Source organism: Pithys albifrons, chromosome 2 (genome assembly GCF_047495875.1).
Source record: "Pithys albifrons albifrons isolate INPA30051 chromosome 2, PitAlb_v1, whole genome shotgun sequence".
Taxonomy (NCBI): domain Eukaryota; kingdom Metazoa; phylum Chordata; class Aves; order Passeriformes; family Thamnophilidae; genus Pithys; species Pithys albifrons.
This window is the reverse complement of record NC_092459.1, coordinates 118,833,024-118,847,517: the sequence shown is the minus strand read 5'-3', so window position 1 is coordinate 118,847,517 and position 14,494 is coordinate 118,833,024. Positions and strand designations below refer to the sequence as shown.

Below are 14,494 nucleotides of genomic sequence, written 5' to 3'. Positions count from 1 at the left end.
ATTCCCGTCCCCGCCTTCCTCAAGCCCCGCCCCGACCATACAAGTCCCGCCCCTTCCCCAGGCCCCGCCCCCTGGCGGATTCCCCTCCCCATTGGCTCCCTCCTCCAGACCCCGCCCCTTTCCTCAAGCCCCGCCTCCCACCCCGCACCTCTCCCTTCATACCCCGGAACGTTTCTCGCGGGCTCGTAGTTCGCACCGGCCCTTTTTGCCGCACCACCCAGTCCCTTAAGGCTGATTGGCCCGGGCCGTGTCACGTGATCGGGGAGGATCCCAGGGAGGCGCTTCCGGCGCGTCCCGCTCCGCCGGCGGCTCCCGGGAATCCCGACACTCCCGGGAATCCGGGGGGCCCAGCAGTGCTGGCGCTGCCCCCTGTCCCCTCAGGGGTTCCCCCGCCGCCCTGACCCCCCGAGGGCCTCTCTGCGCGCTCCGTGACCGCTGCCGGCCCTGAGGGCGAAGGGGGCCCTGTGAGGGCCTCGCCCCGCCGCCCATCCCGGTTCCCACCCCTGTTCCCATCCCGCTGCTCGCCCCCGGCCCTGGAGCCGCGATCGGCGCGGGTTATGCGCCGGCCCGGCCGGCTGGCCCCGCACAGGCCGTCCCCTCCCCGCCGCCCTGCGCCGCTTTCCCGCTGAGTGACGTTTCCCGGTGGTTCCCCCGCCATGGAGTTCGCGGAGCTGATCAAGACGCCCCGCGCCGACAACGTGGTGCTGCACCGGCCCTTCCACGCGGCCGTGGAGGGCACGCTGTGCCTCACCGGCCACCACCTCATCTTCTCCTCCCGGAGCCGCGACAACGCCGAGGAGCTGTGGCTGCTCCACTCCAACATCGACTCCAGCGAGAAGAGGTAGAGCCTCCGCCATGGGAAGGGCCGGGTGGCTCCTGAGCTGCCCCCGAAATCCGGGAGGGGATGGAAGGGTGGTCTGGGCACAGAGCGAGGTTTGAGCTGTGCCAGGGAAGGGGCAGCTTGGACATGAAGAGGGGTTTGGGCACGGGAAGGGGTTGTGAGACACTGGAAGGGGCTGCCCGGGTTGGTGGGGGAGTGCCCATCCCTGGCTGTGGGGGCAGTGCCCAGTGCCCGTCCCTGGCTGTGGGGGCAGTGCCCAGTGCCCATCCCTGGCTGTGGGGGCAGTGCCCATCCCTGGCTGTGGGGGCAGTGCCAGCCCTGGCTGTGGGGGCAGTGCCCATCCCTGGCTGTGGGGGCAGTGCCCGTCCCTGGATTGTGGGGGCAGTGCCAGCCCTGGCTGTGGGGGCAGTGCCCATCCCTGGCTGTGGGGGCAGTGCCCATCCCTGGCTGTGGGGGCAGTGCCCATCCCTGGCTGTGGGGGCAGTGCCCAGTGCCCATCCCTGGCTGTGGGGCAGTGCCCAGTGCCCATCCCTGGCTGTGGGGGCAGTGCCCATCCCTGGCTGTGGGGGCAGTGCCCATCCCTGGCTGTGGGGCAGTGCCCAGTGCCCGTCCCTGGCTGTGGGGGCAGTGCCCATCCCTGGCTGTGGGACAGTGCCCAGTGCCCAGCCCTGGCTGTGGGGGCAGTGCCCAGTGCCCATGCCCTGGCTGTGGGGCAGTGCCAGCCCTGGCTGTGGGGGCAGTGCCCAGTGCCCAGCCCTGGCTGTGGGGCAGGAGTTGGACTCGCTCTCCCAGCTCTTCTCCACCTCACTGATCCCATGAGGACTCAGGGCTGGTCTCCTTCTCTTTGGGTGTTGATGTTTGGCTGTTCCATCCTAAAGGTTGATTTATTTTCTTGCCACAGAGGCAGAATTTGTGTCTTTGGACACTCCTGCTCTGTGCTGATTGTTGAGGGGATTCCTCAGTGACCCCTGAAGCAGCTTTGCCACCTCTTTTTTTGTTTTTTTTTCCACCTCCTTTGCATCTTTTCCCATCTCCTTTGCAGGGGAGGTGGAACTCAGGGCACACATGAAGGGATTTGCCAAAAAACCTGATGCACTCTGGAATTTCTCAGCCCCAAATCCACCTCCTGCTGCTCCAAACCAGGATCCCTCTCTCCAGCTGCTCCTGGGAATCACTAACCCTTTAACAATGAGCTTTTGGGGGTTCTGCTGAGTTGGAGCTGCAGCACTGCAATCATTTTAATTCCCTTTTTTATTACTTCAGAAATTTGGGATTTTTTACCCTCCTTCCTGCTTTGCCTGCCCCATCTCACTGGTCACTGTCATCTACTCCCTCCCCTTGGTCCTTTTCCCAGCTTCATCATCATTATTTTTATATTAATTACAAGGTTTCTCCCATGGTTTTTGTGCCCTTTAAGGAGATCTGGTAGAACAGATTCCCTTCCTGCCAGCAAGGCTGGAAAAATCAAACAGGAGCAATTAAAACCCACCAGGCTGGCACAGAGCCTGGAATGGGGGGAACTGCTGGAGGCTGATTCTGTTCCTGGTTTTCCTCAGAGGGGTGGGAACCTCAGGGAATCTCTTCCTGCTCAGTCCTCAGTGTGGTTTGGCCTCATCCCTCTTACTCCTTCTGCTAAACCAACCTCAGCTCCATTTTGAAAATTAATATTTACAAGCTTTTCTTTCAGTTTTTAAATTTTTTCTGAGCTCAGCTGCAGTGGAAGCCAATCCCAAATAAACCCAAGGACGTGGAGTTCTGAGGAGGGAGCTGCTCAGTGCCTGGTTTACTACAGATTTACTCACAGCCCTGATTTCTAGGAGGTCTCCAGAGCAGACCCTGCTTTGTGGGAGTGGAACTGCAGTGAAACTTTGCCTTATAAAGGGATAGGAGCATTTTCCCAGTGCTGGAGAGGAAGGAATAACAAGACTCAAATCCATAAAGGCCCAGCTTGGCTCTGCCTCAGGTTCTGAGTGCACAGGGTCAGAAAAATCTCTTTTCCTACTGAATTACAAGAAGGTTTTTTGTTCAAACCAGTGTTTTCTCAGATTTACCAGGTTATCCAACTGCTGCTGGAGCTTTTGTAGCTCTGGAATACACCTGGGGAAGGCTCCTGTGAGCTGGGTTTGCTTTGGGCTCCCTGGATTTGCCATCAGGGTGGGGGGTAAGACCTTCCCTCCCTGAGGTCTGCAGAGCAAATCCTGGCACTGCAGGGACCAAACACCAAAATTCCCTGTTAAATCAGAAATCCCAGACTGGTTTGGGTTGGAAGGGAACAGAAAAGTCATCCCATTCCAGCCCCTGCCATGGGCAGGGATAGATCCCTCTATCCCAGGTTGCTCCACCCTGTCCTTGAACACTTCCAGGGATGTGGCAGCAACAGTTTCTCTGGGAAAACTGTGCCTGTCACCCTCACAGTGCTGTGACATTTATTCTTCCACTCCCTGCCACAGCACAAGGGTGGAATAAATTCAGATAAAAACCTTACTGAAATTTCAAATAAAACTTGATATTATTGTAATTTTAATTAAATTAATTTTATTTTATTTAAATAATTAGTTGTGTTGAGAGACTCCAGTTGTGTTGAGAGATTCCAGTTGTGTGGAGAGATTCCAGTTGTGTTGAGAGACTCCAGTTTTGTGTTGAGAGACTCCAGTTTTGTGTTGAGGGACTCCAGTTGTGTGTGGAGAGACTCCAGTTTTGTGTTGAGGGACTCCAGTTGTGTGTTCAGAGACTCCAGTTGTGTGTTCAGAGACTCCAGTTGTGTGTTCAGAGACTCCAGTTGTGTGTTCAGAGACTCCAGTTGTGTGTTCGGAGACTCCAGTTGTGTGTTCAGAGACTCCAGTTTTGCTTAAGTAAAACTTAATTAAATTCTAAATAAAACCAAGCTCATACTTGGTGACTTTATTTCTTTCTTTTCTTGCAAGATGATCTCACAGACAAACTGCTGCTGCTGGAGGTTTGCCTTGCAGGCCTTTGTGGTGGGAAGAGCTGCAGGAGCTCCTCCCCCCTCCCAGGGGGCTGTTCTGAGGAGGCTCCTGCTCCATGTCCCTCTGCAGGTTCGTGGGATCGCTGGGCACCATCACCATCAAGTGCAAGGATCTCCGGATCATCCAGCTGGACATCCCTGGCATGGAGGAATGTCTGAACATCGCCAGCTCCATCGAGGTGAGGCCTGATGGGCATCAGCAGCACCTGCAGGTCTCCAAATCACCTCAACCTCAGCAGCTTCCTTGGGGCTGTTTTCATTTAGGGAGGTTTTCATCGTTGTTCTGGCAAATGGAATGTTTCCCACGAGCTTGTGGGATATTTCTCAGTGGTTTTGGATTCCCCATCCCTGGAAGTGTTCAAGGCCAGGTGGGATGGAGCTGATCTAGTGGAAGGTGTCCCTTCCTGTGGCAGGGCTTGGAACTGGGTGATCTTTAAGGTCCCTTCCGTCCCAAACCAATCCATGATTACTGGTAATTGTTAAAATGATGGAATTTGGGATTTCAATTAAAACCCCCTGAAACCACTTTCCTTGAGCACATCTCTTGCCGTGGCACTGGGGTAAGGGAAGCTCAGCTTTGTTATCCTGGAGTGTGACAGTCAGAGAATCCTGGAGGGACAGGACAAGGGGAATGGCTTCCCAGTGCCAGAGGGCAGGGCTGGATGGGATATTGGGAAGGAATTCCTGGCTGTAAGGGTGGGCAGGCCCTGGCACAGGTTGCCCAGAGAAGCTGTGGCTGCCCCATCCCTGGAAGTGCCCAAGGCCAGGCTGGACAGGGCTTGGAAAAACCTGGTCTAGTGGAAGGTGTCCCTGCCCATGGCAGAGAGGGTGGAACCAGATGAGCTTTAAAGCCCCTTCCAGCCCCACCCATTCCATGATTCCCTACTTTTCTCTCACCCTCCCAGGCCCTTTCCACCCTGGATTCTGTCACCCTCATGTACCCCTTCTTCTACCGGCCCATGTTCGAGCTGGAGGAGGATGGCTGGTGCTCCTTCCTGCCTGACAAGGAGTTTGAGCTACTCAGCTCAGTGGTGAGTTGGATTTAAACTTTTCCACAGGCACTTGGGTATTCCCTGAAGGATTTCACCCACTGGTGGCTGCACTGGAAATCCTGGATGGTCCAGATTTTATCTGTGTCCTGGGTGAGAAGTGAGTGTTGTTCAAATGTTTTGTAAACATCAGGCACTTGTGTGTTGTACAAGTGGAGGTTTGAGGGCTTTTTAAAACTTACCTGGGAGGACATGAAGGTAGGGAATGTTTTGTCCTTTGGGGATGACTCTCTCTATTCAAACAACCAATTTAAGACCTTTGGCCTGGGTTTATTGGACTTAACTTTGTGCTGGAGTGAACTGAAATCAATTTTTGTCAACCTTTTTATTGAAAAATGAGGCTGTTTTAAAAAAAATTGCTCACTAGAAAGATGAGAGTAAAAATGCCCAGGTTGAAGCACTTTCAGCTTGGGAAATATTTGGGAGGTTTAGAGAGCAGGAAACTTCCAGTCCTCTTTTTCCAGGTGCTGTTGAGGACATGGTGATGTTATTTTGGTACCTGTAGGGTAGGAATTGTTCTTGTGGCATTGCCTGTTACTCCAACTTAATTTTAAAATGTTGAATTTGATAGAGTGGGAACTATCCTGGCTGCAGGAACTTGCTTGGATTTGCTTTCTCTGCTGCAAGCCTTTGTTTCCCACCCCATACCTGCACTGGCTCCATCAGCTCAGATTTCTGAGCCCACATCCATTAGTGCAGCATCAAACATTGATTTTTTTTTATATTTTATCTGCAAGGCAGCCTGTCTGCAGCAGGGATCACTTCCTGGCTGTGACCAACAACTGAGTAATATCATCAGCCTGACCAGATTCAGGGGATGAAATCACTGGAAAATGAAAGGAGTTCAGAGGTCTGGCTATTTTTGTCTCCTAATTAGAGAACTCTCATGTGTCTTGTCTTCATCTGCTGTCCAAAGGCAAACAATGTGACCTGTTGTCATAACCAGCACCACACATGGATCCTTCAAAGTGCTTTTTTCCCCTTATTTTTTCAGAGATTTAAAAGTGCATTTGTGCCTCTCATGCCTCTCTGAACATGTGCTCCTTGTAGGACATGTAAAAACCTTATTATTTTATAGCACTTCTTTTCCAGGGCAATAAATAATTTCTTTTAAATATATATATCTGACAGCTGGTGATTAATGCTTGGCTTTTAACCCAAACCTTCACATTTTTAACAAAATGGTGTCCAAAGCCACCTTGAACTGATTTACAATTCTTGAAGAACAGATAAATATCTTGCTGACCAAATATTTCTGGTTCAGTGATGGAACTGCCTTATGTGAAAGGCTGGAACAAGTAACTGACTGATTTAATTCTTTCTGCCATGAGCCAAATGAGTAGAATTCCAAAGGTTCCTCCCTCTCCATGGTACCATCCCTCTGGATCTGATATCCCTGACCTTCCCCCACGGGCTAACACGTCAAATGTTGTATTTCACCCACACTGCAGCTCCAGTGATGTATTAATTCCACATTTCCATGCCACAGGAGAGTTGTTTAAAACATGGACACTTTCTCTAATAAAATAAATAACAAAATAAAAACAGGAATCTTATAATTTTTTTAAAAAGTTGTGTAATACATTAAAAATTTACATAATATATCATGTTATTTGTATTCTTCTACTGCATAACCAGTGAGGGCCTGGATGGAATTCAGGGGATGTGTAAAGGTTTCTTGTTTTTTCTAACCAGTCAGAGAAGAGCTAAGAGGTTTCTCTTCTGCCAAATTCTGCAGCCTCAGGATACTGTAAACTAACTGGAAATTGTTTCTTAAAATAAGGTGAGGAGGCCCTGTGAAGTTTGTACATTAACAGTATAATTAATTGCTATAAAGATATTTCAGTGCCAAAACATTCATTGTCTTCATTCTCTTTTTCTTTCCCCCCCTTTCCTCTTTTTTCTTTCCCCCCCTTTCCTCTTTTTTCTTTCCCCCCTTTCCTCTTTTTTCTTTCCCCCCTTTCCTCTTTTTTCTTTCCCCCCTTTCCTCTTTTTTCTTTCCCCCCTTTCCTCTTTTTTCTTTCCCCCCTTTCCTCTTTTTTCTTTCCCCCCTTTCCTCTTTTTTCTTTCCCCCCTTTCCTCTTTTTTCTTTCCCCCCTTTCCTCTTTTTTTCTTTCCCCCCTTTCCTCTTTTTTCTTTCCCCCCCCTTTCCTCTTTTTTCTTTCCCCCCCCTTTCCTCTTTTTTCTTTCCCCCCCCTTTCCTCTTTTTTCTTTCCCCCCCCTTTCCTCTTTTTTCTTTCCCCCCCCTTTCCTCTTTTTTCTTTCCCCCCTTTCCTCTTTTTTCTTTCCCCCCTTTCCTCTTTTTTCTTCCCCCCCCTTTCCTCTTTTTTCTTTCCTCCCCCTCCTCCTTTTCCTTTCCCTCCCTCTCCTCCTTTTCCTTTCCCTCCCTCTCCTCCTTTTCCTTTCCCTCCCTCTCCTCCTTTTCCTTTCCCTCCCTCTCCTCCTTTTCCTTTCCCTCCCCCTCCTCCTTTTCCTTTCCCTCCCCCTCCTCCTTTTCCTTTCCCTCCCCCTCCTCCTTTTCCTTTCCCTCCCCCTCCTCCTTTTCCTTTCCCTCCCCCTCCTCCTTTTCCTTTCCCTCCCCCTCCTCCTTTTCCTTTCCCTCCCTCTCCTCCTTTTCCTTTCCCTCCCTCTCCTCCTTTTCCTTTCCCTCCCTCTCCTCCTTTTCCTTTCCCTCCCTCTCCTCCTTTTCCTTTCCCTCCCTCTCCTCCTTTCCCCCCCTCACTTTTTCTCTTTTCTTCCCCTCCTTTTCCACTCTTTCCTCTCCCCTTTGCAGCAGGAAAGAGCTCAGGAATCTGAGCAGTTCTGCTGTACTTTTTTTTTTTTAAACATCTCAATTTTCTGGGCTTGGGCTCAGTTTACACCCCTGTGGCTCACCCACAGTTTGCTCCCATCACACAAACATCAATCCTTGTCTCTGCTTTGCTCCTTTCCATGCACAGTCTGTTCCTAACAGGGCTTGTTCCTTGGGAATGGCCTCTGCCCTTCCTGCTTTGCAGGATCCCTCAAGGTCTGTGATGATTTCCCAGCTTATTTTTTTAAGGCTTCTTAGTAGAGCTTGAATTGTCTCCCACTCTTTTGTGGAAAGTGACCCCTCCTGGCAATTCTAACTTTTAGGATGAAGGACATCTTGGACATTTGGAAATAAATATCTATAAACAAGTCCTAGGACAAGAAAAGTAGAAATCCAAGAGTTAATCTTACAATGAGGAAATACTTTATTTTATTTTTTAAATTTATTTATTTATTTATTTAGTCGTTTGATTTTATTATTTATTTTATTTTATTTATTTTCTTTTTTATTTTATTTTTTAATTTTTAAATTTATTTTATTTTATTTTTTACTTTATTTTATTTTTTTATTTATTTTATTTCATTTTTAGTCCCTTCCATTCTACTCAGCCCCCAGTCCTTTGCTGCTTCTATCCTTAACTTCTTTTGATTCCTAAAAGTGCAGATCTCCTGTTGGGAGGATTAAATGTGACTTTGTGCTCCCTCTGAGTCTCCCACAGCCCAGTGAGCTGGGGATGCTGAGGGGGAGCTCCCTCCTCCCTTCCCTGCAGCCCCTCTGCTGCTGCCTCACTCTTCCAGTTCTTACTGCCCCTTTTTCCTTCCAAATTCCAGCCACAGCCCAAGGAAAGCTCAGGAGGGAGTTTATTCCAGCAGTGGGAAGCTGGCACTGCACAGATTAACGGGATCTGCAGGAGTGGCTGTGCCAGGGAAGGCAAATGGTGCCAACTGCTGCCAGGCCCCTCCTTCTTGCCATGTAACAGTGGAGTGTTCCTGGGTGACATAACAGGATCATCTGTCTCGTGGGATAAATGGGGAGGGGAGGAGGTTGTGGCAGAGTTAAATTACCAAAGTGGGAGATAAATCAGGTGATGCTCTTCCATTCCTTCCCTTACTGGTGCTACCAGTGACAGCCACTCTGACACACCACAGAGTCCTGACTTTGCCTTCCCCACATCCTTTGTGGGGTGTTACCATTTTAGATTCCTTTAAGATAAGACTTTTATATTCCAGATCCACACATACTTTTTCATTGTAATCAGATTGTAACCTTTTTATATAAATTAATATAGACACCAAAAAAATATTAAAAACATGATTATTGGTGCATTAAAAGCTGGAGCTGTGACCAGCCACATCCCTTTTGTGATCCAAAACTTTTCATCTCTGCTTAATGAGGCAATGGCCAGAGGCAATTTAACTTTGCATCTGGGAGGAGCTCTGCTTTTTGTAAATGTAGCTGTTCAGAGAAGCTGTTTTGAGGCTTATGAATAATGAAATGAGGTTGTGGTGCAGCTGGGCCCCTGCACACAGGCAGCAGTTGCTGCTCTCAGTGATGATGGGGATCCTGAGGCACAGAATTTGTGTTTTTCCCAGCATTTTTTCTTAGCCTGCCACCAAAAAGAACAATGTTACTGTCTCCACCACATCCCATACCTTGGAGCTCCTGATGGTGAGAGTGTTGTGAGTCAGAGCAGCTTGTTCATCTGATGGAAAGGCTTCACTGCCAGCAAACCTCTCTGATTCCAGCTTTCCATTGGAGCAGTGAGCCAGTCAGGGTGATTTGTATAAGCAGGTAGCAGTCAGGAGGTGCATGGCAAGAGGTAGCAAGCCTGTGGAAGAAAGGAAATAGGGGAAAAATACCTAATTCTGATCAGACATGTGCAAATAATGTGTTAAACCAGCAGACGTGAACTGATGTGGGGGTTTGTGTCTTCTGTTGTGCTCTTCTCTTGCTTTCTGCACCACCTGGTTTATCCCTTTACTTTTTTGTCTGGCTGAAAGTCTCAGTGAACACAGATGAGCAGAGGTTTTGTGGCATTTCTGTGAGGTCTCTGCCTGCTGCACAGCTCCTTGTTGCTGTTTTAACCTGAGCTGGAGCCCAGCCCTGTGTCTGACCCTGGGTGTCAGGTACCCAAGTTGTGGTGCCAAGTGCCTGTGAGGTGCAGGGTGCCAACATGCAGCATTTTTTCCACGAGAGTTTGGCTCTTGGAAGCTCACAAGTTACATAACAGGAGCTCAGGGTGGGCCTTGAATGCTGTGCTGCTTCCAGAAGGTGCTTTTGGAGGAAGAGGTGGAGCTGAGCATGTGGAAGAGAACTGAGCTGGAGGTGTTAAATTGCAGCTTTAACCCCAAAGCAGCTTCAACATCTGGACGTGGTAGAAATTCTTGCCTTTCTTGGCCACCTTTGTCTTGTGACCTCTTCTTTCAGCACAGAGGGAGGGTTGAGTCCAGTTACCTGCATTTAAATGAACCTTTTTCCCCCTAAATTTGCTGATGTAGGAACACATTTCTCCCCTGGGCTCTCCCATTTCTGTCTGTTGTGGCCATGAATAATTTAAAGCCACAATTACCCATTTCTGGCCATGTGGGCTTATTTTGTGCTGTTTGAGGATGTGGATAAGCCAGAGAGGAAACTCTTCTTCAAGTCCTGCACCTCAAGGACCAGAGTCACGTGATCTTTCCTCTGTTGCACATGAGCTTTATCTGCGTGTTGGGTGATGAGTGTCTGGGAGCTGCTGCCACGAGAGGATTGCAGGGAACGTCAAGGAATGTGGGGGAAGATTAATGGGTCAACAGACCTGTAAAAGGACAGTAAAAGGACAGCTGAGCTTTCACCTGTGGTGCAGATGGAACAGATCCCCAGCTTTACTTTGTGTGTGCCTTATCCTGCCCGTGGCAGTTCTTCTTCCCTGGGTTGTTGTGCTCTGCCAGTAACAACGTGTTTTCTGACCTACCATGTATGTTTTGGTGTTTTTCAGACAGACGAGTGGCGTCTCAGCTGCATCAACAAGGATTTCTCTGTGTGCCCCTCCTACCCTGCAGTTGTCGTTGTCCCCAAAAGCATCAACGACGAGGAGCTCCGGAGGGTTGCCGTGTTCCGCCAGGGCAGTCGCTTCCCGGTCCTCAGCTACTACCACAGGAAGAATGGGATGGTGAGCTGTGCTTTGAGTGGTGGCTGTGCCTCAGGGAAGTGGGGGAATCTCTTTGGTTCATGAAAAAGAAACTTGTGCTCTAGGATTAACACAGTTCCTGAGATGTATACCTGGTTCATTTGCCAGCTTCTTAAGTGGATGGAGTGAAACTGGCTCTGGGTGATGGAATGAGTAATTCCCATCCTAGAAATAGCCATTAATCTGCTTGTTTGGGAATGGGCATGGCATGAGCTTGCTTACAGCAGTAAGAACAAGATGAGACTTTGTAAAAGCACTGCTGGCACTTTGCCTTGCTCTGCCTGCCAAGAGGCTTCATGGAAAGAATGGCAGGAGCCACATTGTCCTGTCTGGGAGTGGTGGGCCCTCGTCACAGTCGTGGTGACAGCAGAGCCAGCACTACTTCTGCTCTGGGACTGTGGAAGGAGGATCAGGGCAAGCTGTTCTCTGAGCTTGGCAGTCTAACAGGAGTCAGGAGTAGCAGATTCTTGGTGTTGCACATACTTTTTGACACTGATATGCTGTAATTAAGAAATGAACTCTATCAAACTGTTGAGTAATTGTGTCTCTTGCTGATGTAACCAGTTCTGAGGATTTGGGAAGTGCAACCTGCAGCTTTTAAACTTGATACAGGCTCCTCAAATGCTCTAATGCCTTCTCACCTCCTGTTGCCAAGATTTGTAAGCCTTGAATTCGAGGATGTTTAGTCTGACAGTAGTTCCTTGGGCTATTTTGCCTTGCTTTAAAATCAGCCATCCATACCAGTTGTGCTTTCTGCTTTTCCTCAGCTCAACTGAAAACCATCAAAGGAAGATTTTCTCAATTATCCCTTCAAACTCTGCATGTTTCAGGTGTGAGGAATATAATAATGTTTGGCTCAGAGCTCTTGAACTTGTGACAGTAGCTCTATCCCCTCATGTTCCCCTCCTGGCTCTGAGTTCTTGAGTGCACTCAGGGTTGCTGAGTGGCTGCCCTCACATTTTAGTGATCATTTGAGCTTCTGGGCTGCTCCTGAATTGAAAAGCACTTACTAAAGAGAAATCTCAACTCATCCATCTGTGAATTTAAGGTTTGTTGGTCTATGCATTGGGTAAAACTGTCCCTAAGAGGCATCTTTGACACATGAACGACTCAAGTGTTTTAAGTACAGACTTGGGAAGAGACCTTAAAATTACAATCCTGAAAATGTTGGTATCATAGGTGGTTTGAGTTGGAAGGGACCATAAAGGTCATCCAGTTCCAACCCTAATCCTGTGCCATGGGGTGGATTGCTCAGGGCTCCATCTGGCCTGGCCTTGAACATCTCCAGGGATTTATAGCACTTCCATGGTTTATAAAGGAGCCATCAGCAGGAAGCCAGCTCAGTGGTTCACAAAGATGGCACTTCAGGCATAATGAAAGGGGTAAAACCTCCAAGATCAGGTCTGTAATTTAGACCTTTGCCTGCCAAGTGATCGCTCAGTTCAAGGATATCTAGTTTGTTTTTTTAATACATTCCATTCCTGCAAGGGATTGAACTTAAAAAAAACCTGGAGGATCCAGGGCAAGGCTTGGAGCAAAAGTGATGAGTGCCTTTCAGTGTGCATTCCCTTCATTTCCAGTGCCTGATCCATGGTCATGTGTCTCCCCAGGTCATGATGAGAAGCAGCCAGCCCCTGACGGGCACCAACGGGCGCCGGTGCAAGGAGGACGAGAAGCTGATCAACGCCACGCTGCGGCCCGGCAAGCGCGGCTTCATCATCGACACCAGGTCCCTGAACGTGGCCCAGCAGGCCAGGGCCAGGGGAGGGGGCTTTGAGCAAGAAGTCCACTATCCCCAGTGGAGGAGGATTCACAAGGGTATTGAGAGGTGAGCAAATGACACAGGCTCTCCCCTGGGCTTGGCTTTGTCAGGCCGCAGCAGCAGAGCTGTAGTCACTCCATGAAGTACTTACCCCTGTAAGAAGAGTTGTGTATCCTGGTTCCTGTCTACAGGGTTGTGTTCCTTTTATGGCAAATTCAGGATGGTAAAGGTGTTTGGGTTTTGGTTCCTTGTTCTGAACAACCTGCTGCAGGTTTCAGAGATGAGGCATCTCCCTGTGCCATCAGTAGCCACACTCTGGGCTTCCTGTGTTCCCTTTTGCACTGGAAGGAGCCAGAAAACTTCTGCAGGTGAGGATTTGTTGTGTGGCAGTCACAATCCTCTTAGCCAGAGGATTTTCCCAGAGAAGCTGTGGCTGCCTCATCCCTGGAAGTGTCCAAGGCCAGGTTGGAGCAGCCTGGTATAGTGGAAGGTGTCCTCGCCCATGGGAATGAGATGAGCTTGAAGATCCCTTCCAACCCAAAGCAGTCTGTGATTCTGTGAGCCAGGACTTTTTTCTGGACATGTAATATCCTTTGGTCATTTGTAGATCAGTTACTAAGTTGAATAAACTTTTAGTCTGGCCTTGTTCAACTTCTCTTAACCATAATTTTGGGGAATCCTTCTACACAGGCATGCAGTAATGTTGCCTGGAGCTATTGGCAAAAAGTCACTCCCCACATCTCTGTACAGAGAAGCTCCTGAGGAGTTAATTAAGCAATTTCCTGGCTGTTGTTTTGCAGTATTTGGTTTTGCTTCTAAAGATTTTACATAGACTTAAATATGTTGTTGATTATTTTACAGGTCTGTAAACATCAGGCAGAGGAATGAATAAACCACACTAAATAATCCACATCCTGGTTTCTGTGTTACTTCTTATGTTTTTAATAACATTTTCCTTTTCCCAAAGGTTTAATATCCTGCAGGAAAGCCTCATCAAACTGGTGGAAGCTTGCAATGACCAGTCCCACAACATGGACCGCTGGCTCAGTAAACTGGAAGCTTCCAACTGGCTGACTCACGTCAAGGAGATCCTGACCACGGCTTGTCTGGCTGCTCAGTGTATTGACAGGTAAATCTCTTGCAGAAAGGCTCGAGTTTCTCATTCAAATTGATCATTAAATACCTCTGGAAGTATTAACTGCCCACCGTGATCTGGCTTGTCCCCATGCAAGATAATGTTTCATGCTCCCAGTGAAGGAATGTTCCTGCAGTAAATCATGCTGAGGGAGGCAGTCTCGACTAAGAATGGGGTTTGCATTATGTAATTGAGGTGTATTCCTATGTCTGCTGCAACCAGTCTGATTCAGATGGTTTGACTGAAGGTTTAGGTTAAAATGTGCCCATCTGAAATGCTGTTTGGTAACCAAGTAAAGTGAGGACACAGGGCTGGGGTTTATTTTAAAAAGTCCTTTTTTCAGCTGAAAGTTTCCAATGCCCCACCTCACTTTCAGAGGTTAAAATGATATAATTTCTTTGTTTTCCCCATGAACTGGCCCAGGACTTGTCCCCTCTTATATTTTTATCCCCACAATCCTATCTAAGCAATCCTGCTCATCCCTTCTAAGTGCTTATGACTTTTTTAACATGGCATTTCTTTCCCAGATCCTGCTGACTCAGCTGACTTGTGTTCAGACCTCAGGCTGCAGAGCCAAAGCTCCCTGTTGGGTGCCAGGGTTTGTTAGGCCAGTGCAGGTATCCCAAAATTCAGGAAAAACCTGGCTTTTCCTACCACCTGGGGAATGTGTAGGAAAAGCCAGTGAGACACAGTGCAGTCTCAGTGGTAAAACAGCATTAGAGCATTAAAATATGAGGGCTGTGCTTTTTAAAAGCACTGAC

General features: G+C 48.7%; 1 protein-coding gene across 4 annotated transcripts in view; it reads left to right on the top strand.

Annotated features, from left to right (window-relative positions):
• The first annotated feature begins 265 nt into the window (after positions 1-265).
• MTMR9 (myotubularin related protein 9) overlaps positions 266-14,494 on the top strand; it is a 27,867-nt gene continuing 13,638 nt past the window's right edge. For all 4 annotated transcript variants that reach the window (XR_011696986.1, XR_011696985.1, XR_011696987.1 and 1 more), the window contains exons 1-6: positions 266-841; positions 3,898-4,006; positions 4,733-4,858; positions 10,645-10,818; positions 12,447-12,664; positions 13,566-13,727. Coding sequence is in view for 1 of the 4 variants with exons in the window: in XM_071547601.1 (XP_071403702.1) it covers positions 657-841; positions 3,898-4,006; positions 4,733-4,858; positions 10,645-10,818; positions 12,447-12,664; positions 13,566-13,727 (974 nt within the window). In the remaining 3 variants the exon portion in view is untranslated. The remainder of the gene's footprint in view (positions 842-3,897; positions 4,007-4,732; positions 4,859-10,644; positions 10,819-12,446; positions 12,665-13,565; positions 13,728-14,494) is intronic.